At 46.6% G+C, this 21,238-nt stretch overlaps 1 protein-coding gene across 1 annotated transcript in view; it reads left to right on the forward strand.

Moving 5' to 3' along the window:
* The first annotated feature begins 7,300 nt into the window (after nucleotides 1-7,300).
* FNDC1 (fibronectin type III domain containing 1) overlaps nucleotides 7,301-21,238 on the forward strand; it is a 64,422-nt gene continuing 50,484 nt past the window's right edge. The window contains exon 1 of the mRNA XM_042874681.1: nucleotides 7,301-7,391. Within this exon, the coding sequence (XP_042730615.1) occupies nucleotides 7,301-7,391 (91 nt within the window). The remainder of the gene's footprint in view (nucleotides 7,392-21,238) is intronic.

A 21,238-nucleotide genomic window follows, 5' to 3' on the forward strand; every position in this document is an offset into this window, starting at 1 on the left:
AAAAATGGCCATCGAGGAGAGAGTCTGAAAGGTGAAAAGAGGAGCTAGTAGGTGCTGGGAAGCAAAAGGGTAGAAATGAAGAGAAAATGATTTAGAGTAGCATTCTGAAGGGAGTATGCACAAGAGCAATCAAAACTGGGAAAGAGAAGGGCTGTGAAATGATGTGAGTTAAGGAAGATTTTAGAGAGATTGCAGAAGGTTAAGAAAACTGAGACATAGAAGCAGTTTCATCCAGCGGTAGAAGCACTCCTTTCATGTAAAGGAGTGAGGGGAATTAGTGGAATCTTTTACTGACTTGCCAGACACAGGAGACAGTGCTAAAGTGGATGCCATCATCACATCCAAGCAGACCAATAGCAAAGTAGTCCATGGCAAAAGCAAGATCTGTTTCAGGGAGTCTGAAACATGCAGATGCTGGGCAAATCAAAGGAAAAGGGCAAAGATGACAGGTAATCAAATGGACATCAGTGAGGAGGTGAGAGTTGGAGAGTTAGGAGGTAATGAGGTAAAGGAAAGTCAAAGCTTGAGAGAGAACATCAAAAGGTTATCAGGGGACAGCAGTGCCAGGATGGGGCTGGAAGAAGCATTGGATGAGTGGTGATTATGGGAAAAGAGTGAGGAAGAGCGGGTAAGCTCTGGAATCAGTTATAATGAGAAGAAAAGTCCAGCAGCTTCTGTCTCCCTGGGTCAGAGGACTGGACCTGGTTGCTGAGAAAGATGTAAGAGGGAAAAGGAAGAAGTAGAAGGAAACAGTGATATAGTATAATGTGAGAAGGAGGGATGAAAACTGAAAAGTGAGAAAATTTGACTGGGCAAAGGGAAAATGAGATATGACAAAACCACAGTGCTGGAGAAGAAAAGGGCAGTGGGTACAGCAGGAGAAGAGCTTCTGAAACTGCAGTGTCATCACTGACTTCTGTGGCCAGGCTGAACTTCAACTCCCTTCACAGTACCTGGATACCAATAGTTTGTAGTCCACACTCCCAGGCCAGGTATCTTAATAAAAGTACCTAATCCCTGAGGCAGAGAAAGAATTTAATCCGTACAAAGCTGGAAGATAAAGCACCCTGAATAAGATAAATGCTGCGGAAGAGTTTTGCCAGGGTGGCCTTGTGCCCTGTTTCCAAACCAGCCCTTAAATCATGTGGAGATATTGCTTGTTGGGAATATCTTTCTCCAGAGACAGTAACAGCAGGGCTGTCTCCTCTGAGCTCAGGGAACTTCACGTGCCAGCCAAGCATCCCTCTTCTTTCTGTGCCATGGGCAGAGCTGGAGCCTGTAGCAGGGCTCTCCAGCCCCACCCTGCAGCGCCAGCTGTGCCTGTGGGGTGTGCTGCCCTCCCAGCTGTGGATCCGGCGGTGACACCACCTTTTTGCCAAGGAAAACTTAATCGGTACTGAGCTCTAACAGCTGAACGCCAGCAGTGCTTGCTGCCTAGTGCTTTAGCAGAAACATCCAGCTATTGCAGGGTGGTAGCCAGGGCTGGGGATCTGGCCTTCCTCATGGCCCTGGTGACAGAGAAACCATTCATGAAGAAATTGGGCACAACTTGTCAATGTTTGGGGGGTTGGCTTATGCAATAGCAGCATTGTTTCCAGTCTCTAGGCTGACACAGAGATTTAGGCAATGGAGCTCCTTATTGTTTGCCCAGGGGGACTCTTTCTGAAGAATAAAGGAAAGCACAAGCATCTTAGTGCTGCAGAAGATTTGCCTGAATTGTGTGAAGAACCAGAGGCACTGTGGCTGAGTCCCATGCACAAACTGCGTGGAAGTGAATAGCCCTGGTCAGGATCCCCCTTTAAAACTAGTGATACTCAGCCTGTGCTGTGCATAGGTTAATAGGTCTGAATCATACTTTTTTCCTTATGGTTACCATGTAACATGATTTGAAGCTCCTCTGGAAATGTTGAATTGAAAATATATACAACATCAGGATTTTTTTTTAATCTTTTTTTTTTTTTTTTTTATGGAAGGGGAGGGAAGAGAACATTATAGTTTTGTGAAGGGCTCTTAACTTAGAAAAAAGTTTTCCTGTCTATGTAATTAATGAGAAGTTGTGTCCGGTATTGTTGTAAAAAATAGGGGTTTTGTACTCCAGAGTTTCCAGGAAAATTAGTTTTTTAGAGGGTGCCTATCAAGAGTGGGCTTGTCACTTGCTTCCTAGTGGGGTGGAGGGGGACAGTTAGGGAAAATGAGCATGGACAAATTGCTAAATTAACAGAATTTACATGGGTCATGTAGACATTTATGGGCATTGGGAGATAAGTCCTCTGAGACTTTCAGTTTCACAAAGCATCGCTAATCTTCACAAAATCCCTACAAATATGGAGCCTGAAGAGATGGAGAGAACAATCCCCATGAGTTCCAAGCCTGGAGAAAGTTCATTCCTCACAAGAGTGGAGCTCCTTGTCTCTGGGCTGGCTCCCTCTGAGTTGCTGGCTCTGAAAAGAGTGGTGAATATGGGCAGCTCCTTCTGTGTCCTCAGTGCTTCCAATTTCTGGCAGAATGCATAGCTCCTTCTATAGGACTTAGGGGGAGCTCCCTTGGAGCTGTGATGGAAACCAATTTATTTTGGCAAAGTGGCTAAAGTTGGGGTTTTGTGTAGAGCCCTAAACTCTGTCCCTCCTTGAGATTGTTCTTCAGTGTTGTCTCAATGTCACCACCAGATTCATTGTGGAGATATGAAAGACAATCAAGAACAACAGCCTTGAAACTTGGAGGGCCTCTCCAATTAACTGATCTTCTGTTGCTGAGGGTTCAGTGCAGAAGTATAAGGCATCTTTCCCCATTTTAGCAGCAGCTACCATTGTGTTTAATTTGGAAGAACATAGAGTAAGAGTGGCCAAGGTGACACATTTTTTGTTAGACTGCTGCTTGCCAAGACAATGCTTACTGGACTCAATGCTTTGTGCTGACTGTGAGTTTCAGCAGTTGAAATAACCTTAAACCCAGTTAGTCAAGTTTGACTCTCTCATGATGCCTGTCATTGGATTTCAAGTCAGTCAGTTTTTCTCCTGACAGTCCCCAAGGTGTGAACATTCCTCTCCAGGCATCACTCTGGCATAGGTCCTATACCTCTGATTACTGTATGCTCCAGGCAGGCAACAGCAACACTTGGGTTTGATAAACTTTAGGGTTTGCTGCATTTACCCACCTAATTTTTGACTGAGCTGTCAATCCCAGAGCTAGACTTGGGTTTTGTGAAACCTTGCTAGAGCAAAGGAATCGTGTTCTTGAGGCTTTAAGCATAAATTTTGTGAACACTTTCAGAAACAGATCTTGCGTATTTTACTGCTGACTATAGTGCTGAAAGGTGTCTGGTGAAGTAGTAAAGATTATAACTCTATATGGTTGAATTATATCAACACAATCTTGTAAAGAAAATCACCAAGAGATGAGGAATGGGGAACCATGTCATCACATTATGCTCACTGTCATGACAAATCACATTTTAGAATAATACAGTGCTATCTCTATATCAATAAACATTCAAAGGTAATCATTCATTTATTCTAGGAGCAGAAGCTGTTTAATAAAGGGGAGCAGCATGCTCTTACTACCACTCACTCTCATTGTTGGATGAGTCTCTGTGCAGATGAAGCACTGGGAGGAAAAGGAGGAGAATTGGGATTTGGAGGCAGCCGCAGCAGTAACTGAGACACACCTCCATAGATGGATTGATAAAAAAGAGAGAAAAAGAACCAAATGAAAGAAGCTTAGAATAAACAAACTGATATAATGAACTTCAGGAAATACACTGAAGGCAGAGTTGTTATTTTAGATCTGTGACTGGAGTTTGGGTTGGGCCTATGGCAGTAACTAATTTTTCAGTGTCTTTGTCAATACAGTGAATTGAAATTTGTTCAGATCAGCTCCAGAGAATACTTTTTGGATCTTTCTTCCCTGGAGGAAAAAGCCAAAAAAGACTGAAAGGAGATGCTGCAGGAAAGTGCTTCAGGAAGGCAAGAGGAGACTCAGGGTAGGGCTGTGAGCCATGGGAAGGAGGAACATCCAATGGAGCACAATGGCAGCAGTGCCAGGCATTTGGGTCCTGCATCAAAACATCAGGGTTTCTGTGATCAGGACAGCATGGAGAAGATGTAGTTGCAGACACGAACAACTCAAAAAGCAAGAAATGCCAGCTCCACTGCTGTCTGAAAAACCATGAGCACTGTGTGTCCACATGCAGACATTGTTTGACACAACCGCCTATTCTTTCATCTCTGCTTAAATGAATCTATGAGATGGGAACAGGAACCTAGACTACACTGACATTCCACCAAACAACTCACTTTAACATTTTACTTTTCAGAGGCCTGTGCCTCTACCACCTGTGTGTACACTGATGCTGAAGGAGGACAATCTGCAAGGAAGGGGGTGCTTACCAGGTGCTCACAGGAGTGTTAAGTGGCTAGAAGGCAATACCTGGCTCTCTTTCATCCTGTTTCTCTCCTCTGCAGCTGCTAGCCTCCAACAGGACTGTGCTCTTCAACTCAAAAGCATTAAGTGATTGACATCAGTTTTCTATTCATCTTGCAGTGAGATAGGTGCTAAGGCTTAATAAGTACAGGTAATTCTTGCACTCCTCTCAGGTTTCAAACAATTTTCTTAATGCTGTGATGAAAACCATTAGAATAACTGCTCAGAAAGTCCTTTAATATAGCAGTCATATTTTCAGGTGTGTAAGTAAAGGAAACATTACTGTAGTTCATGAAAGCTGCTGTGTTCTCACTTGCATCCAGAATGAGACTGCAGCTTGTGTGGAAGCCAGCTCTCAGACAATTGCCAGGTGCCCATCCTACAGCCCACACTGCCACCTCCAAAACCACACCAATGCTGGGGCTGAAACCTGCTTGGTTCTGTCCAAGTCCATGCTCTGGATTGCACAGGATATAAACTGTCCAGAACCCTTGAGGTTTCCAGTAAATATCTGGGCAATTTTGCTCATTAAAGTTTTTCTTTAATGTGCCTCTGTCTGTCTTCTGCTTCTAAACCTGCCTTTGTGATCCCGTGGGATTACCACTTTTACCCAAAGATGCTGCAGATATCTTTCTTTTGCGCTGCTGACAAAAATTCTGGAAATCAGCAGTGAAGAAATTTGTCTGCCAAATGCACAAAGCTGTTTCATTACCTCATAATTAGCGGAGCGCAAAAGGGGATCAAAGGAGATGAGACAAGAAGCTCTGCTAGAAGCTAAGCTCTGCCAGCAAAGGATCTGCTCCAGTGAGTTTTTCAGAAATTCAAAAAGCAGGCTCCCAGTGCTGCATCTTCACTGCTCTGGGGCTTTCATTGATAATTTGCCTGGCTGCACATAGCTTGGAAGAAAAATGTTTGCATAAAGAAGAGAGGAAGAATCAGCAGTTCCAAATATCCCTTGTCTTGGTTTGGGCTATATGTTAATCCCAGAACTTACACAGATGTCAGTTGGGCTAATGGATAATTACAGCAAACACCTTTACTGCAGAAAAACAAATTCCACATTACCGTAGGAACAAATCCCTACTCATCAAAACGTGTCACCCTGCTTGATTCGTAAGTTATTCACCATCTCAGTGCAATTCTGCCTTTCCAATGAAAGACCTCACTGATGTGCTGCACATGCAGGTGGGCTGGGAGGGCACTTCCATCGGGACAGATGACCGCGCTGCTGCCCTCTACCTGTGCTGGATGCACTTGCATTGGGCAGGCGGTGAAGAAAGATGAAAGAGAAATGCGAAGACTTTCAGTGGGTATGTGGGTGCTTGAGGAAGTGCTGAGTCTGTATGCCTGCCTTGCCAGCTACCGAGCATCACGTTTGCTCTTGAGGGCAAGTATCTGCCCGTCCATCCCACCCATATCCCTAGATCTGTGGAGCCGTGGCATTCATAATGAGTGCTCTGCTAGGGGAAATAAGGAAAAAAGAAACCTGTCCAAAAGGAAAATGGAAGTGAGGAGTGTGGGTACCACAGTCCTTGTCTGCTAAGCACAAACCAAACAAAAGCAAACCAAACGTCCAGCTCTGTGCACCAATCCAGCAGGTGCAACTCCCAGATGACTGCCTTGTCCAACACTTTCACAAACAAACATTTTTGCTGCAGGTCTCAGGCAGGATTTGGTCTTTTCCAATCCTGAGATCCCGGACGCTGGGATCTGGATGGGAGGTGGTACTTGTGCCCTACCTCCAGCTGCCAGAACCCTGTCATCTGGAGGCTCCTTTCCTGCTTGGTAGGCAGCTTTGCTTCTAAAAGTCTCTTCTGTGATGTAGCAGTGAGGTTCTGGAGGAAATACTCCAGGAGTATTGAAAGGAGTTTTTCTGAAGACCCCCCACAGCCAAGGGCTGGGATCAGGTCCCTTGGCTGGTCAGTACTGCTGTGCCCATCTAACACACAGTCTGGGACTCCAGCTCACTTTCCAGCTACAGCTCCCACTTAACCGTGGCCACATCAGGGCACAGGAGTCACTTTGCTGGGAAGCAAACTGGTACGGTTCTTTGGGGGGATGCCCCCAAACTGAGCAAGGACGAGTGGGCACCACCCCCAGTATAGCAGTGCAGTGTCCCCAGGGCATAAAGCTCGCAGCGTTCTGCCATAAAACCACAAGCTGCTGTCTGTACTTAATTTCTGGCACCTGAGGCTTGAGAGGAACCGAGCACTGCTGTCGGCAGCACAGATCGCGCCGCGGCGCTCCCGTGAGCAAAGGCTGCGAGCAGCTCGGCACTGAGCAGCAAGCAGAGCGGGGCCCTGGAGCAGTACCCCAGACAGCAGAGGTGCGGGTGCGGTTTGGCAGCGCGGCCCCCGCAGCTGCCTCCAAGCCCATCCTACACACGCTGCAGTAGCACCCAGGGCGGGTGTCTGCACAGGGCAGGTGCGAAGCAGGGCGTTTGGTTTGCTTTGCTTTGCTTTCTGCTTAGCAGGCAAGGACTGTGATATCCGCACCCCTCTCAACCATTTTCGTTTTGGTTGTTTTTGTTTTTTTTTCTTTTCTTCCTTAGTTCCCCCTAGCAGACGAGCTATTAACGATTGCTACGGCACTACGGATCTCGTCTGGGTGCAGGCGGAAGGGATGAGCACCAACCTGCGGATGGGAGAAGGAGGTGTAGGACAGCCCGCACGCCCCGGGGCGGGACGGGACGGACCGAGGGCCAGGGCTAGGGCCGGCGGGGGGCGGAGGGCAGAAGCCCGCCTCCGCGGGGCCGCCCCACTGCAGTGTCCCGGCAGCCCGGGAGGAGGAGACGGCGGGGCGCGCAGGAAGGAGCGGGGCAACCCCGCGGAGACGGACGCCGGGCGGGCGGCAGCTCCGCGCCCCGCCGCTCCCCGGCCCCATGGCGGCGCCCCCCGCGGCCCCGCCGCAGCCCCGGGCCGCGCTGCTGCCGATGCTGCTGCTGCTCGCCGCGCTGCTCCCCGCCGCCGCAGGTAGGCAGCACCCAGGCACGGGCGAGTCAATACCCCGCGTGGGGCCGCACCTGTCGCCGCCCCGCGTCTCTGTCGCTCCTCAGCCCGGGCGCGTTCTCGCAGTCCCGTAACTGCGCGAGGGGCTGCGGGTGGGCAGCCCCGCGCCGAACGTCCCTCTGGGAGGAGAGGCGAAAGGAACGCGGTGCGTTCCCTCGGCCCCGCGGGTCGCACCCTCGCACCCTCGGGCAGTGAGCGTGGCTGGGAGCGCTGCCGCGACCCGGTGTGTGACTGATGGCGCTCCGGAGGTGCGCGCTGCGGATCCCCTCCAGCCTTCCCTCGGGGGTGCGCACAGCGCTGCGGCTCTGCCGGCACCGTCGGCGCCGCGGAGCCGCTTCAGCCCTTCATCCCGTTCCCGAGACTCCTGAACGTGAGGAGAAGGGAATGGGGCGGGGAGTTGGTGTGCTTGGGGCATGGGCAATGTCTGTGAGCAGTGTCACAGCCCGGGAGGGGAGACAGCCAGATGCCGAACGCTGCCTTCTGCTCGTCCGACTGCAACGTATGAAGTGGTTCTGGGGGAGGCTGAAGCCTGTGGGAGTAAATCCATCCCTGTTCCCCTTCCCTCGCTTTGGTGCTCCCCTGCTGAGAACCGGTCCCAAATTCACTCCGCGTTTGGGAGCCGTTGCCTTGAACTGTGCCCGGGGGGCGGGGAGGCTGCCCGAGCTCCGTGAGGGGGGACTGTGGCAAAGGGAGGGAAGGAGCCCTGCATTTTTGTCTGGAAAGAAAGAAAAGGCTTTCTCATCTGGCCTTGCACTGGCGCCGCAGACGAATTCGGGCAGCCCCTTGGGCCAAGGAGGCGACAGAGAGGGGCGTCGCGGCAGAGCCGGGCTGCGGGAGATGTGGCTGTGCGCTGCCCAGAGAGACCCTCGCTGCCCGCTGCCAAATCCCGCATGTGGAAAGGTGCCGAGCTCTTACTGACAGGCAGATGGAGAGCTGTCCTCCTGTGGGAACAACCCCTTCTTGGTTGCTCTCATGCAAAGAACGCTGAAGCACCTTCCGTGGTGGACGGCGAGAGAAAATTGGGAGGAACGTTACGAAGCTGAGTTCAGACGGAGAGCCTTATTGACAGCAGAAGCTGCTCTCGTGCTCCCTCCTTGTCCAGACTGTGTGACATACACACAGAGAGCTGTGAGGTCTCAAAGGGAACTTTCCACTTCATTTGACTGTATGCAGTGTATCTTCTCAGCTATTGAGGATGATGCTGTAATGGTCTTAACTGTGTAGCTCTGTACTAGCTTCTGGGTGTGCAGAAGTGTGAAAGCCCTGGTGCTGCTCAAGTGTGTAATTCCAGCTCTGCAGGCAGCACAAAGACCATGGCTGTCTTGATGTGTGGTTAAGGAGATACTTGTAGAAGCTGGGCTACGGAGGAGTAGATGCACAGAAAAAGGACATGATGTACACCGTGCCTGCAGAAGGAACGGGATCTTGTCTGTATGATCCAGTGTACTGAGTGTGCATTCATATAGACAGCTCCCCCTCATGTACGTGCAGTGCCTGACGTTGTCATTTCTCATGCAGGGCACTGAAGTGGTAAACGTGGCTTCTGAGCTCCTGCTGCCTGCAGGTGCTCTGCTGTCTTCAGAACACTGAACTATTCTTACCAGGCTCCATTCCTGGTGTTTTGGGGCTGTGGCTTTTCTGGCTGACAGCTGGTCCCAGTGTCACCCAGCTCTCACTATCACTGGAGATAGGAGTGTGGCTGAGATATCATGAGGATATGCTGCTACCAGGTGCTGTGTCCCTTAAGTTGGCACTGGTGTAGTTCCCTCCCTGAAAGTCCCACTCATCTCTTCTGCTTTCAGTGCTATGAAGCAGCAGCTGTTTTGCTGATGTTACACCACAAAGTGCTTTTACTCCCCTGAGGAGGAGTGTGGCTTACGTCTTCAGAGCTGGAAAGGAGCAGTGGGGCTCCTGAAGCAACAGGAGGTGACCTGGGAGGTTGTCTGCTGTACATGACCAGCGTGAAGCCGCTGATCTCAGGTTTACATTTTTGTCTATGTGTTTGCTATACTTTCTCCGTGCTGTTGGCTCAGAAAGCCTGCAGCTTGTGTGTTGAGTGTTCGCAGGCTGCAGTGCCAAGATAAGCATTGCCAAGATCAAGACAGTGGCTTAGAAAGCCCAAGATTTGAAATTGAGAAGGGCTGAGATGTTTTGTTTTTCTGTCTGTTCTCTGGGTCTCAGGGACACATGTTCCTAAGCTTTTCTCCACGCCCTTGAATATTTGGGATCTAGAGGGTTGGCAGCTTAGCCTGCATCTCCACAGCCTGCCTCTGCACTAAAGGGGCACTTACACCAGCAAGGGGTTTTGCACTGGCTTGGTGTCTGTCTGAATTCCATGAAGCTCTGATCTCTGCCCCGATTTATTTCCAACTGCAGCACTTGCTGGTCGCACCCTCTCATAGGATAGTAGCACTCAGGTGCTCTGGAGACTAACAGGCACCTGGGGAGTATCAGATTTCGTGGGTAACTTCAGAGAAGCCTATAATAAATAGGGCCGTGTGCCTGAGCACACTCAGCTGCTATCAAGGACAACATCAAAGGTGTTTTCATGGTGACTCCTTTGTTTTGTGGTGTTGGCAGCCTGGGGAGTGGGGAGGTTGTGGTGACTGCCACCATATCCCCAGCGGGACCTTTGATGTCATCTGAGTATCCTCTACCCCTCCATGCTGTGGGTCCTTTTCTCTCTGGTACTCACATCTCTGTGGACCTCTCCTCCCACATCCCTCTCTCCCATGGCGGGCAGCTGCTGGCTCTCTGATTCATGCAGCTCAGCCAACTTCAATTCCTCTTCACCAGCTTCCAGGGTGTGCTCTCAGGGGTGTAACACAGGGCCCTCTCTCTGCTGCTCCTCCAAGCTTCTGCAAAATTTGCACATTTTATACAGCCCAGGATGGTGCTATGGCTTGTTACAGGGATAACAATTGTGTCAGTGGCAAGGGTTCTCCAGTGCTTGTGTAGTGGCAACAGGACATAAACAGCTACCACAAATGAAGGGGAATGATCTATAAAAGCCAGAGCCTTTAGGATACCTGTAGGCCCTAGATTTCCTGGTTCTCCAAGTCCTTGTGGTAAAGGAGCCTGTGCAATTGCATTGCCTCTGCAATCGGTTTGTGTATGTAGCTCTGTTTCAGTGCAGGGCTTGCGTTTGGCAGAGTTAGTTTATACTGGGAACAGGCAGCAGCCCTGAATAGTGGAGAAAGTTAAGAAAGATGAAGGAATGACCCTAGTCATGTAGAAATTGTATACCTTAAGTAAAGAGCTTGTGCTAAACTAATGGATTATTATTGATTACCGCAGAGGAAATATTGAAATGGTGCTATAAGGAAGTTAATCCAAGCTTCTCCTTGCTGTGGAAGGAAACCTAACATGTGCATCCAAATTACATATGAACCTCTTAGAATGGGGTCTGGAGAAGTGAGCATTTTACATCACCCCAATTCAATGAGTAACTCGATCATCAAATCAGCTCTTCATTAAACAGAACAAATTACCCTTTGAGGACTATGGAGTGTGTTCCTACTACATCATTCCAGCATAGCTATTTCACTGTTACTCATCAAGTCTTTTTGGGCATCTCGCATCAGTCTCTGTTCCAGCAAATCTTTCCGACTGCTGTATTCTTTTGGCGTTATACTGATTATTTTTCCAGTAAAGGAGTCAGTCATTCTTAATATATATGTCTGCTGTAAAGTAAGAGGCAACTCTTCAAATGGATATTTGTCGTCATGTTTACTGTATAGTTGGCTGCAATATTTTTTGGCTGAAATTCTTGTTTGGAAGAAAGTATGGAATTGCTGGAGCTGGAATGTTGGTTTTCCCATTCGTTTGTCTCAAAAAAAAAAACAACAAAAAACAAAAAACAAAACAAAACAAAAAAAAAAAACGAAAGAGAAACTGAATAGTCAACATCATTTACCTGGGTGTTCCGTAAGGGCATGCTCCATCCCTCTATTCAGGCAGATGGAAGGCCAGATTTGGATGCTGCTATTCCTGCTGGATAGTGTCTTGCTTTATGTGGCAGCTCCACTGAAATACATCACAGCAACAGTATTATGCCCTGCATGAACAACTTAGCTGCGTTTTTGCATAGTCTGAATGTCTTTCCCTTTCATCACCTTTTGAAGCCGTGCTGAGTTTGGTGACATAATTGTGTGGGGTTTTTAGTGCTGGATCCTTTGCAGATGGCCCCTCAGCTCAAGAACAGAAGGGCTGCAGCCGCTTGAAGCCAGCTTGGCAGAGGGCACTCAGCATTTGCAGAAGTAGGTGCTCTGGGTTATGTGTTTGCTGTGCTGTGATCAGTGTCAGACAAGCTCTGTATCAGCTTCTCTCAGAACTGTGCTATCAACTTACTGGTCTCCCAAAGTGAATGTATTATAAACAATTAAAGAGCAAATGGAAGTGATAGAAAGGCTCCATCTGGCTCAGATGGACTGGGGCTTTAATGTGATTTTGGGTTGTATATGTTTTTTATACATGCATTTGCTAAATGTCTGAGATCTTATCGCAGGGGCAGAAGGCTGGAGATCAGCAGACTTGATTGTATTTATGTCAGAGTCATCCAAACTTTCAGGGTGATAGCTCATATTTCCTTAGCTCCACTTTATCTGTTCTAAAGACCCAGTGCCTGAGTGATGCCCAGCCTCACCCTCTGTTCTCTTCCACTTGGAACTCTCCCTGGAGGACAATAGTGCAGGGACTGAGGTTCCCCTCTGTGTTAGGAAGCAGATTGTGATTTTTGTCTCAAATGTAGACTCCCTCTGTTTGATGCTGTGATTTACTCGGTGCTTGCACACCTGCTCATCTGCTGAAGTGGTGGTCCTAGGCACAGGTGAAAGAAAAGGATCTGGTTGCAAGTTTGTATCCAGAGAGTGGTGGTCAACTGCTCAGTGTCTGGATGGAGATGAGTGATGAGTGGTATCTCTCGGGGATCAGACCTAGGACCAGTGTTACTAAACATCTTTATAATGACATCAACATTGGGATTGAGTGCACTCTCCTCACCTTTGCAGATGACACCAAGCTATGTAGTGTGGTCAACACAGTGATGCTATCAGGAAGGGATCTAGACAAGCTTGAGGAGTGAGGCCAGGTGAAACTCACAAAGTTCAACAAAGCCAAGTGCAAGGTCTTGCACCTGGGTCATGGCAACCCCCACTACCAATACAAGCTGGGGGATGAAAGGATCGAACACAGGACTTGGGGTGGATGGGAAGCTGGACATGAGCCAGCAATGTGCCCTTACAGCCTGAAAAGCCAACCATACCGTGGGCTGCGTCCAAAGAAATGTGACCAGCAGGTCAAGGGAGCTGATCATGCTCTTCTGCTCTGTGTTGGTGAGGCCTCATTCCAGAGGTGTCCAGATGTGGAGTCCTCAGAACAGGAGACATGGACCTGTTGGTGCAGAGGAGGGCCACAGAAATTATCCAAGGTTTGGAACATCTCCCCTACGAGGACAGGCTGAGAGAGCTGGGGCTGTCCAGCCTGGAAAAGAGAAGGCTCTGGGACGGCCCCTAATTTGTTTGGTTTGTGAGTGAGATGGTTTACTGTTGATCTAGGTACTGGTGGTATTGTAGGGTCTTAAAGATCTCTGTGACGCTAGAGCCCTCTCCTCAGTTACAGAGTGAATACAGAGCCCTCTCCTGAGTTACAGTGTGCCAGAGGAGAGAGGAAGAGCTGCCCTTGCTACGCGTGGTGTGAGGACCTGAATATCTTCACCTCTGTGGTGGGTCCACCAAGGAGGTCCTGAATGGCATCCCCCCTTCAAGAAATGGGTCAGTTCCCCCAGAAAAGAACAGAAAATGAAATGCAACAGAAAAAGTAGGCTCTTCTCTGGCTGCACAGCTACAGCAATGAAAACCTAGAAAGTGTGAACAATCTTAGGAAGCCAAATATTCTCATTAGCTGTGCGAAGCAATGTAGTGTTTTGTTTGCAGTGCGGTGTTGCCCATGGCAGAGCTCTGGGCTCCTGCTGTTTGCTCCTCCTGGCTGCCATCACTTGAGGCAGCCCTGGGATATGCCATGTCAGGAATGCAGTGGGCATGGCGTGCATCTCAGTGACAGCCTTTCCAGACCAGCATCTGAGTGGCTGTGCTGATGGTGTAAGGTAGATGGGAATGAATGTGAAACCTTGGAGAAGTGTAAATAAATTTTTAAATAACCACTATAGCAAAGCTAAAGGAGAAATGGCTTTGTATTTCTCACATCCCTCCCTGGGATGACAAGGGGGCTGTCCCACACTGTGCTGGCACAGGAAGGCTGCCTTGGACATGGCAGCGTCTGCACAGCCATGCACTAAGAGAGCTTCCAGGAGAGTATGTACTCTATGCTCTTCATTGGACTGAAGGAAGCAACACCCATATTTGTGTCAGGGCAAGAGGGAGTGAAAGAGAAAAGAAAACAAGTTTTTCTCCAGGATCAGCAGTGGGATGGGAGCATACTGATAGTGGATAATACAAGGAGAAGGTTGCATGCAGAGAAACTGAATGAGTCCAGCTAACTGGCTTGGTTGGCTGTGATGGGAAGAGGTTTTGGGGTAGCTTTGTTTAGGATGCTTGTTGGTCTGTGATCAGAGAGGATAGGAGGGAAGCAGAAAAGCAGTTCCTAAATTAGGGTGTGTGATAGATATGGGTATTCTGAGCAAACGCATGTGGAGAGCAAAGTGTGTTGATGTCTCAGTACAGTAGGAGATTTTTGTGGATCTTAAGAGTGCACTTGTTTTGAGAGCTGGCATCATGGAGAAATGGCCTTATTGGGAGCACTGCAGGGCACTTGTCTGTTTGGGCTCAGCTGACTTGCCTAAAGGAGAGGGGAGATCTCTTGAGCTTACATTTTAAGACAAAGAAGGAAAAAGGATGATTTTTGAACAAAAAAAGTTTGGCATTGGTACTAATATTTGCATTCTGATAGCTTTTGTAGTGCTGTCTCTTTTTTTTCTCATCGGGACTCAGGATTGTCATTTCCTGGAGATGCTCTGTGATCAGGTGGGTTTAGACTCTTTGGGGTGTTTGTCCCCCACTGCAAAGATATCCTGGGTGTGAGGATGGCTCTGGGCTGGGCTTCCATCAGGACTTTTTGGTAAGAAGGGTGAGAATCTTTTTATTTTTTGATTCAGGCAGGCAACACAACTGCATACAAGCATCTTCATAGACAGTCGTACACAAACCATGGGCTCATTTCTGAGCATCCAGAAGTAAGGATGTCAGTGCAGTGAAGAGTGCTGGAGTGAGAATTCAGACACTCAGTTCCTGTTGAAGGACCTCCTGATGCTGTCCTGGTGAGGACAAGCATCAGAGTAGCTGCTAAGTAGCATCATGTTTCTGAAAGACAGGATGCCTGAAGATAGTGGTGGGTCATGTTAGCACATTGCCACCATTCAACCTGTTGCTGTCCTTGGAGAGAAAGAAGACTTCTTCCTAAGGCCAGTGTCTTGCAGAACATGCTGCTAATAATTGCAATAAGGGTGGCAGAAACTTGCAGAACATGCTGCTAATAATTGCAATAAGGGTGGCAGAAACAGACTGTAATCAAAATCTAAGAGCTCCCATGAAATTAGCCAAAGGGTTTGCAAGATTTTTAGCACTGATAAAGGACCTGTTTGGTTCTTAGTGGGCCTCCAGAATTTATATCTTAAGCTGTTTGTTCTGTATTGATATTTTTAGGTTTTATTTTCTTACTTTTAAAATGTTTATTACTTCTACAAGCATTCCCTGTAAAAATGGAGAGGGCAAATATTAAAACTGAACTGTCTGCATGAGCCTTTACGTATTTTGGGCTGTGAGAACTGTGTTTTCAAGGAGCTTCACTTCTTTAACAAAACGTTTGTGCTTATGAATGGTAGCAGATGGCAAACCCAGATGACAGTCGCAAATTGCTTAAGCTGTGTGTAGAGCAGTGCAAACTTGGTTGCCTTGCCAGTAGGATGCAGCCTTGGTTAGAGGGACCCAAGGTAGTGTTTGCTGTCCCAGCAGAACTGGTTCCTCAGTGTTGAGCATACAGAACTTCACAATCCAGGCTGCCTGTAACTATGTTGAACAGCATCTTGTGTATCATGCAGGTATAGTCAAAGCCCTGTGATGGTGGATTTTCCTGACATAGAATTTTGGGGATGGTTTTCAGCAGGAGCTCATTTTGTTTTCTAGCTTGACACTGGGGTAAGAGCAGCTATTAATTACCATTTTATTTTTTCTGAGTTTTCTGACCACAGTTGTTCCTTTCCCTCTTCCTTACTCCTTTTGTTCAGTTTTTCTTTCCCAGAATCATGGCTCGGATTGTCCTGCCTTAGGGTGATTTTATTTAACCAACAATTACTGAAGTACTCCTTGAAGACCACAGCATAAGTTCACAAACAGAAACAGGGAGGAAAGAGCAGATTCTACTACATTTGCTCATGCATATTATTGTTACTCTGTTAGTAGATTTCCTGAAGCTAATGCTGGTACATGCGACAGGACACAGTCTTACTATCACTGAGTAGATATAATCTGAAACCAGATATAAAAAAGACAATTAATGGTGCAGAGCTCTATGATTAATTATCTTCTGGAATATTTAAAACTCCCTGTGTCTTTGGAAAGTCTAAAACCCTCAGGGGAAGGCTGCTGTAGTATCCTAAAAGCCAACTTCTGCCCTACTTCCCTTCCAAGCAGTGTGGCCAGTGACTGTGTTGCTGAGGACAATGGCAGGAAATTGTGCTGTAGGCAAGATCTTGCTGGACGTTGTTACAGAGCCACAGCATTTCTGTGCTTAGGATGCAGTGATGCTGTCACAGCTCCATGTCCTGGAAATAGAAAACAGCTGATACTGGCTGGCAGACCTGTCGGTGGTGATTACTGCCATGAATGGAGAGGACTTTCTTCATTATAAAAGCAAATACAAAAGAAGATTTTTATGAAGGGTATTTATGTCAAGAAAAAAAAAAAGTATCTTCTGTCCTGTACCTCTACTTTCTTCTTTGTAGCATCAGTAACTCCTTTCCTTCCACTCCTTCTGCCAAATCTTCCACATTGGCTGCAATAGGGGTGCAATAATAAAAGCAGGCCACTCTGCAGACTGATAACGTAGCAGTCTACAAATGGCTTTGTAGGACTCTGTATATAGAGTTGTAGATATTTCTAGGCTAAGCCAGGGGAGATGTCAATGGATTCTCTTTCACAAACTTGCAGAGATGTGTGTCTTTTCACAACATTCAGCTGCTCTTCAAGGGTTTTAATTGGGTAAAATCCCTGCTGAGTCACCCCAGCTAATAGTTGGCAGACCACAGTATGTAAAGTGATGTGACTGCAGGGGGCTGTGGCCGTTTGCCTTGACAGTATGTGCTCAGATGTTATAGGACTGGATATAGAGAAATGTGGAGTACAACCCTGGGCTTTGCACGAAGACATTACTTTGGATCTCACTGATGGTGTTTTCTTTCTGAAAATGAAATGAAATAGGAAGGTTGTTTATCACTAAGGAAAGTCTGTGCTTATCTGTTTCTTCTCTGAGTCCAACCTAGTGTAGAGTTCAGAAAGACAATGGTAAAATTATTCTGCATTTTTTTCCAGTATTTATGAGTTTCAAATTTTTGGAGACTTGGACTATGTGCAGCCAGTTTCCTGCTTCAGGGTACAAACCTGTGCATGTATTTTTTGAAAGGGCTTTTGCAATAAATAATGTGTAATAAAGTTATTTAGAAGAATCAGAGCTGGTATTAATTCAAGAGGTGAATTGTGAGCAGTTGTATATTACAGGTCATTAAATAATGTTTTAATGCTTTTTATTTATATTTCTTTTGTGAATGGGAAGAAGCAAGTTTAATTGTGTTATTTTAGGATGTACTTTTTCCAATCTTTTTGAAGAAACTTAATCTCTAAAAGCTTCTAATGAAAGAGCAGAGATTAGTGCAGAGGCAGTGTTTTGTTCTTAGCAAGCCTGTGCTTTGGAAAACTCAAACTTTTCTGATTTATGAAAGGTTTGTAATGTGGAGAATATGTGGAGAGTTTTAACTTATTTTCCTTCAGTGCATGATGAAGTTTGAATTCCTACTTTCTGACTTTGCGAGCTTGAGGAATTTTTGGCAATTTCTAGTGGAAAGTTAAACGTACATTTCAGCTAGAGATGGAATGGAAAAACTTTACATAAACATGTGAATCTCTGGTAGATTAAAAAATCTATGCTACTTTACAGGGTAAGGGAGCAGGTTTAGCATGTATTGTGGTGGGTTTAGGGAGAGGAGTAAATCAGCCCTTCTATATATGCAAGTTCTCCAGAGCTTATAGGGAGGGAAATTTTGGTGAAGTCTGTGATTTACATAAAGAAATGAGACAAAACCAGAGCCACACCATCCAAATTGACAAGACTTTGGGTCCAAAACTAGTCTTTGCTTCAGAAGTGTCTCAGTGATCGTTTTTTTTTTGGGGGGTGGGGTGGGATCAATATTATGGTGTAGGTACCTGAAGAACAGTTGAAGCTATGAGTTTTTGGCTAGTTACAGCTTAGTTAGCACTTAGTATTGTTTCCACAAGTGACTAGGGTAATTCATTTAGTGGGCATTAAGGTACCTAAGATGAACTCTTTCTTCAAAGGTTTTGGATAATGACATAAAGAGGTGAATGTGGAAGAGAGGTGTTGATTCCCACTTAACATGGAATCCCAAACCAGTGCAAGAGGAGCAGCATTCGTCTCCTGCTTTGTGGATCTGCCATAAAACATCCCAGCAGCCAAGAGCTGAACAAAGTTTGGAAGGAAATTAAGTGTTTGAATGGGTGTATTTCATTGAATGAAACTAAGCGTAGAAAATGAGTAATGTGAACTAATGGTATAAAACCTTGAGCTTTATGAGTGTGAGTAACCACTACTTGGTGGGGATGGAGTGAAAGCTGGTGTAGGCTGGTGTACCACCTGCTGTGAGTTTCCATAAGCCTTGTCCATATTTCCCATCAAGATAATTATGTGCAATCTTTCCTTCAGCCTTTGAAGGAGCAGGAGCATGTTCTTTACTCCACTGCCTCTGTAATGTGCCATGATTTTAATGAAATGGCACTGATGTGAAAACAGAGCAATGGAATGGAGATTTAAGTTCATGAGAAATGATCCAGGTGTGCAGCACAAAGATGCTTCTATGGTTTAGCTGGCCTCTTAATGAGCAGTGCAATTTTCATGGGTGTGTTTTACTGCTTGGAGATAGATGGCCAGGGCTGCAGGCAGCAGGATGGGGGTTTGACTCATGAAAGTACATGCTCAAGCTCTGTCCCTTGCCAACCTACTTCAAAGCTAACTGTGGGGATGTGGCATGGAGAGGGAATGCATGACAGCCTAGAAACAATAACCTCTCTCTTTTGTTACCTGGCCTGCAGGTATTTTTGGAGGCCTACTCCAGAGAAAGAGGCTGACTCACCTGCAGACAGGGATAAAGACTTGTGGACAGGCTGTGATGAAATGATGCCCAGATGAAGGTCCAGACTGGGCAGAACAGCATCGTGCAGGCATCAGTGCTGGAGAGAGCATCTATGTAGTTGTAGGATTGTTAGCTCTATGGCAGTATTTGCTTTCTTGGCAGAGTTTTTGAGGTTTCTGATGGGTGTAGCCACAGAATGGATAACGGCTCTATGTCTCGGGCTGCATGGAGGAGAAAAGACTCTAGGAGGACCTTATAGCAGCCTTCTATTACCCGAAGGGGGCCTATGGGAAAGCTCAAGAGGGACTTTTTATACAAGCATGTAGTGACAGAACAAGGGGAAATGGCCTTAAACAGCAAGAGGGTAGATTTGGACTAGATATGAGGAAGAAATTCTTTACTGTGAAGGCAGTGAGACACTGGAATAGGTTGCCCAGAGAGGTTTTGGATGCTCCCACCCTGGAGGCCTTCAAGGCCAGGCTGGATGGGGCTTTGAGCAACCTGGTCTAGTGGGAGGTGTCCCTGCAATTGCAGGGGGATTGGAACTAGATCATCTTAAAAATCCCTTCCAACCCAAACCATTCTGTGATTCTATGTGATTATAATTCTATACTCATTAAGAACAACCCTGCAAAGAAGAACTTAGAGGTCTTGATGGATGAAAAGCTAGACATGAGCCAGTAGTGTGCTATTGCAGCCTGGAAGGAAGGCCATCAGTATCCTGGTTATTATCAACAGAGAGGTGGCTAGCAAGGAGAGGAAGGTGATTGTCCCTCTCTACTCTGCCTTTTTGAGGCCCCATCTGGAGCACTGTGTCCTTGCCTGCAGCCCAAGTATAGGAGAGATGCGGAGCTGTTGGAGTGGGTCCAGAGGAGGTTCACAGAGATAATCAAAGGGCTGGAGTACCTCTCCTATGAAGAAAAGTTGAGGGCATTGGGCTTGTTTAACTTGGGTAAGAGAAGTCTTTGGGGACACCTCATAGGCAGCCTTCCAGTAGTTTAAGGGAGCCTTCAAGCAGGAGGGGAACAAATTTTTTTTACGCAGTCTGATAGTGATAGAACAAAGGAGAATGGCTTTAAGCTAATGAGGGAAGATTTAGGTTAGGTGTTAGGAGAAAATTCTTTACTCAGAGGGTGGTGAGGTGCTGGAACAGGTTGCCCAGAGAAGATGTGGATGCCCCATCTCTGGAGGCGTTTAGGGCCAGGTTGGATGGGTCCCTGGGCAGCCTGATCCAGTGAGTGGCAGCCCCATCTATGGCAGGGGGTTGGAACTAGGAGATCTTTAAGGTCCTTTCCAAATTAAGCCATTCTATGATACTTCATTTTAGACTATTTAGATATTGAAGTTAATGTACTCTCAGGTTTGAGTAACAGGGGAATATGATTATGAAAACCACCATGGATCAGATGTGTAAATAATATGCAGACAAGAGTCATATCCACAGTGTCAAATGACACAAGCTTTGAAGGAGCTCTTTTTGTTCCAGACAATGTCCTGCAATGGCATGAGGAGCTTGATGTGGATTCATGTTCTGATTTCCTCCGTCACATCTCCTGGCTGTCAATGAATTTCTGCCTAGAGCTAGGAAACAGCTTGTGAGAAGAAAATCTAGAGAAAACAAACTCTATTATCTTTATTCTTTGCTTCTGACATGTTTCTGATGCTGTCAGATTAAATTCAGACCTCACCACTTAGGGCACCTTTGGACTCTAATTTATTGCAGAAACAGAGCTTGTAAGTTGATATTTGTGCTCTTTCTGTAGTTGGATGTACACTGAAGCCTAGAAGTGTGAATTTCTTGCCCATCTGGTAGGATTTAGGGTCATCAGAGCCCTCAGCTGAAGCAGCCAGGAGTCTTGAGGAGCAGTACAGGGTCAGCACTGGGAAACCTTGGGTGCATGGCAGATGAGAAGCACCAAATTCCTTCCTTTGGAAGGATGGGCAACTGAAAGGATGTGCTTGGGAGAATAAGATGAAATTGATGGCTTTATCAGGTCCATTGACAACTTTTCTTTTAATCAGTGAGTTCCGCTTTTTGCAAACCTAATTTCCTGTGACAGGCGTGATAAAGGAGAGGTTTCCTCCCTGAGGTCAGGGAATATCAAGTCAGACTTGGAGTACCACAGAGTTCAGAAACTCCTTACCTGCTTCTCTTTTAAAGCCTAAAAAAGGTTAAACAAAGTCAGTAAATAAAGATTAAAAGGATACTTGCATATACAATTGAAAGTTGCTTGGCTACTAGAGATTTGAAATTTAATTGCTATCAAAAACTTGTCGGTCGTAAGCCTAATTCTGTTGATGGTAACACCTAATAGATTTGTGCTCTTTGATGGCTCACCACACTTGCAAACAGTTGATGTTAAATTTGTGGCTTTGTCCTCTGTGGGGAGAAGGAATTCTTACCTTCTTAGTCATTCTGATAGTGCTTCTGGCTGAT

This window comes from Lagopus leucura, unplaced genomic scaffold, assembly GCF_019238085.1.
Source record: "Lagopus leucura isolate 7727_CA_CO unplaced genomic scaffold, USGS_WTPT01 Super-Scaffold_73, whole genome shotgun sequence".
In the NCBI taxonomy this organism is placed as follows: Eukaryota; Metazoa; Chordata; class Aves; order Galliformes; family Phasianidae; genus Lagopus; species Lagopus leucura.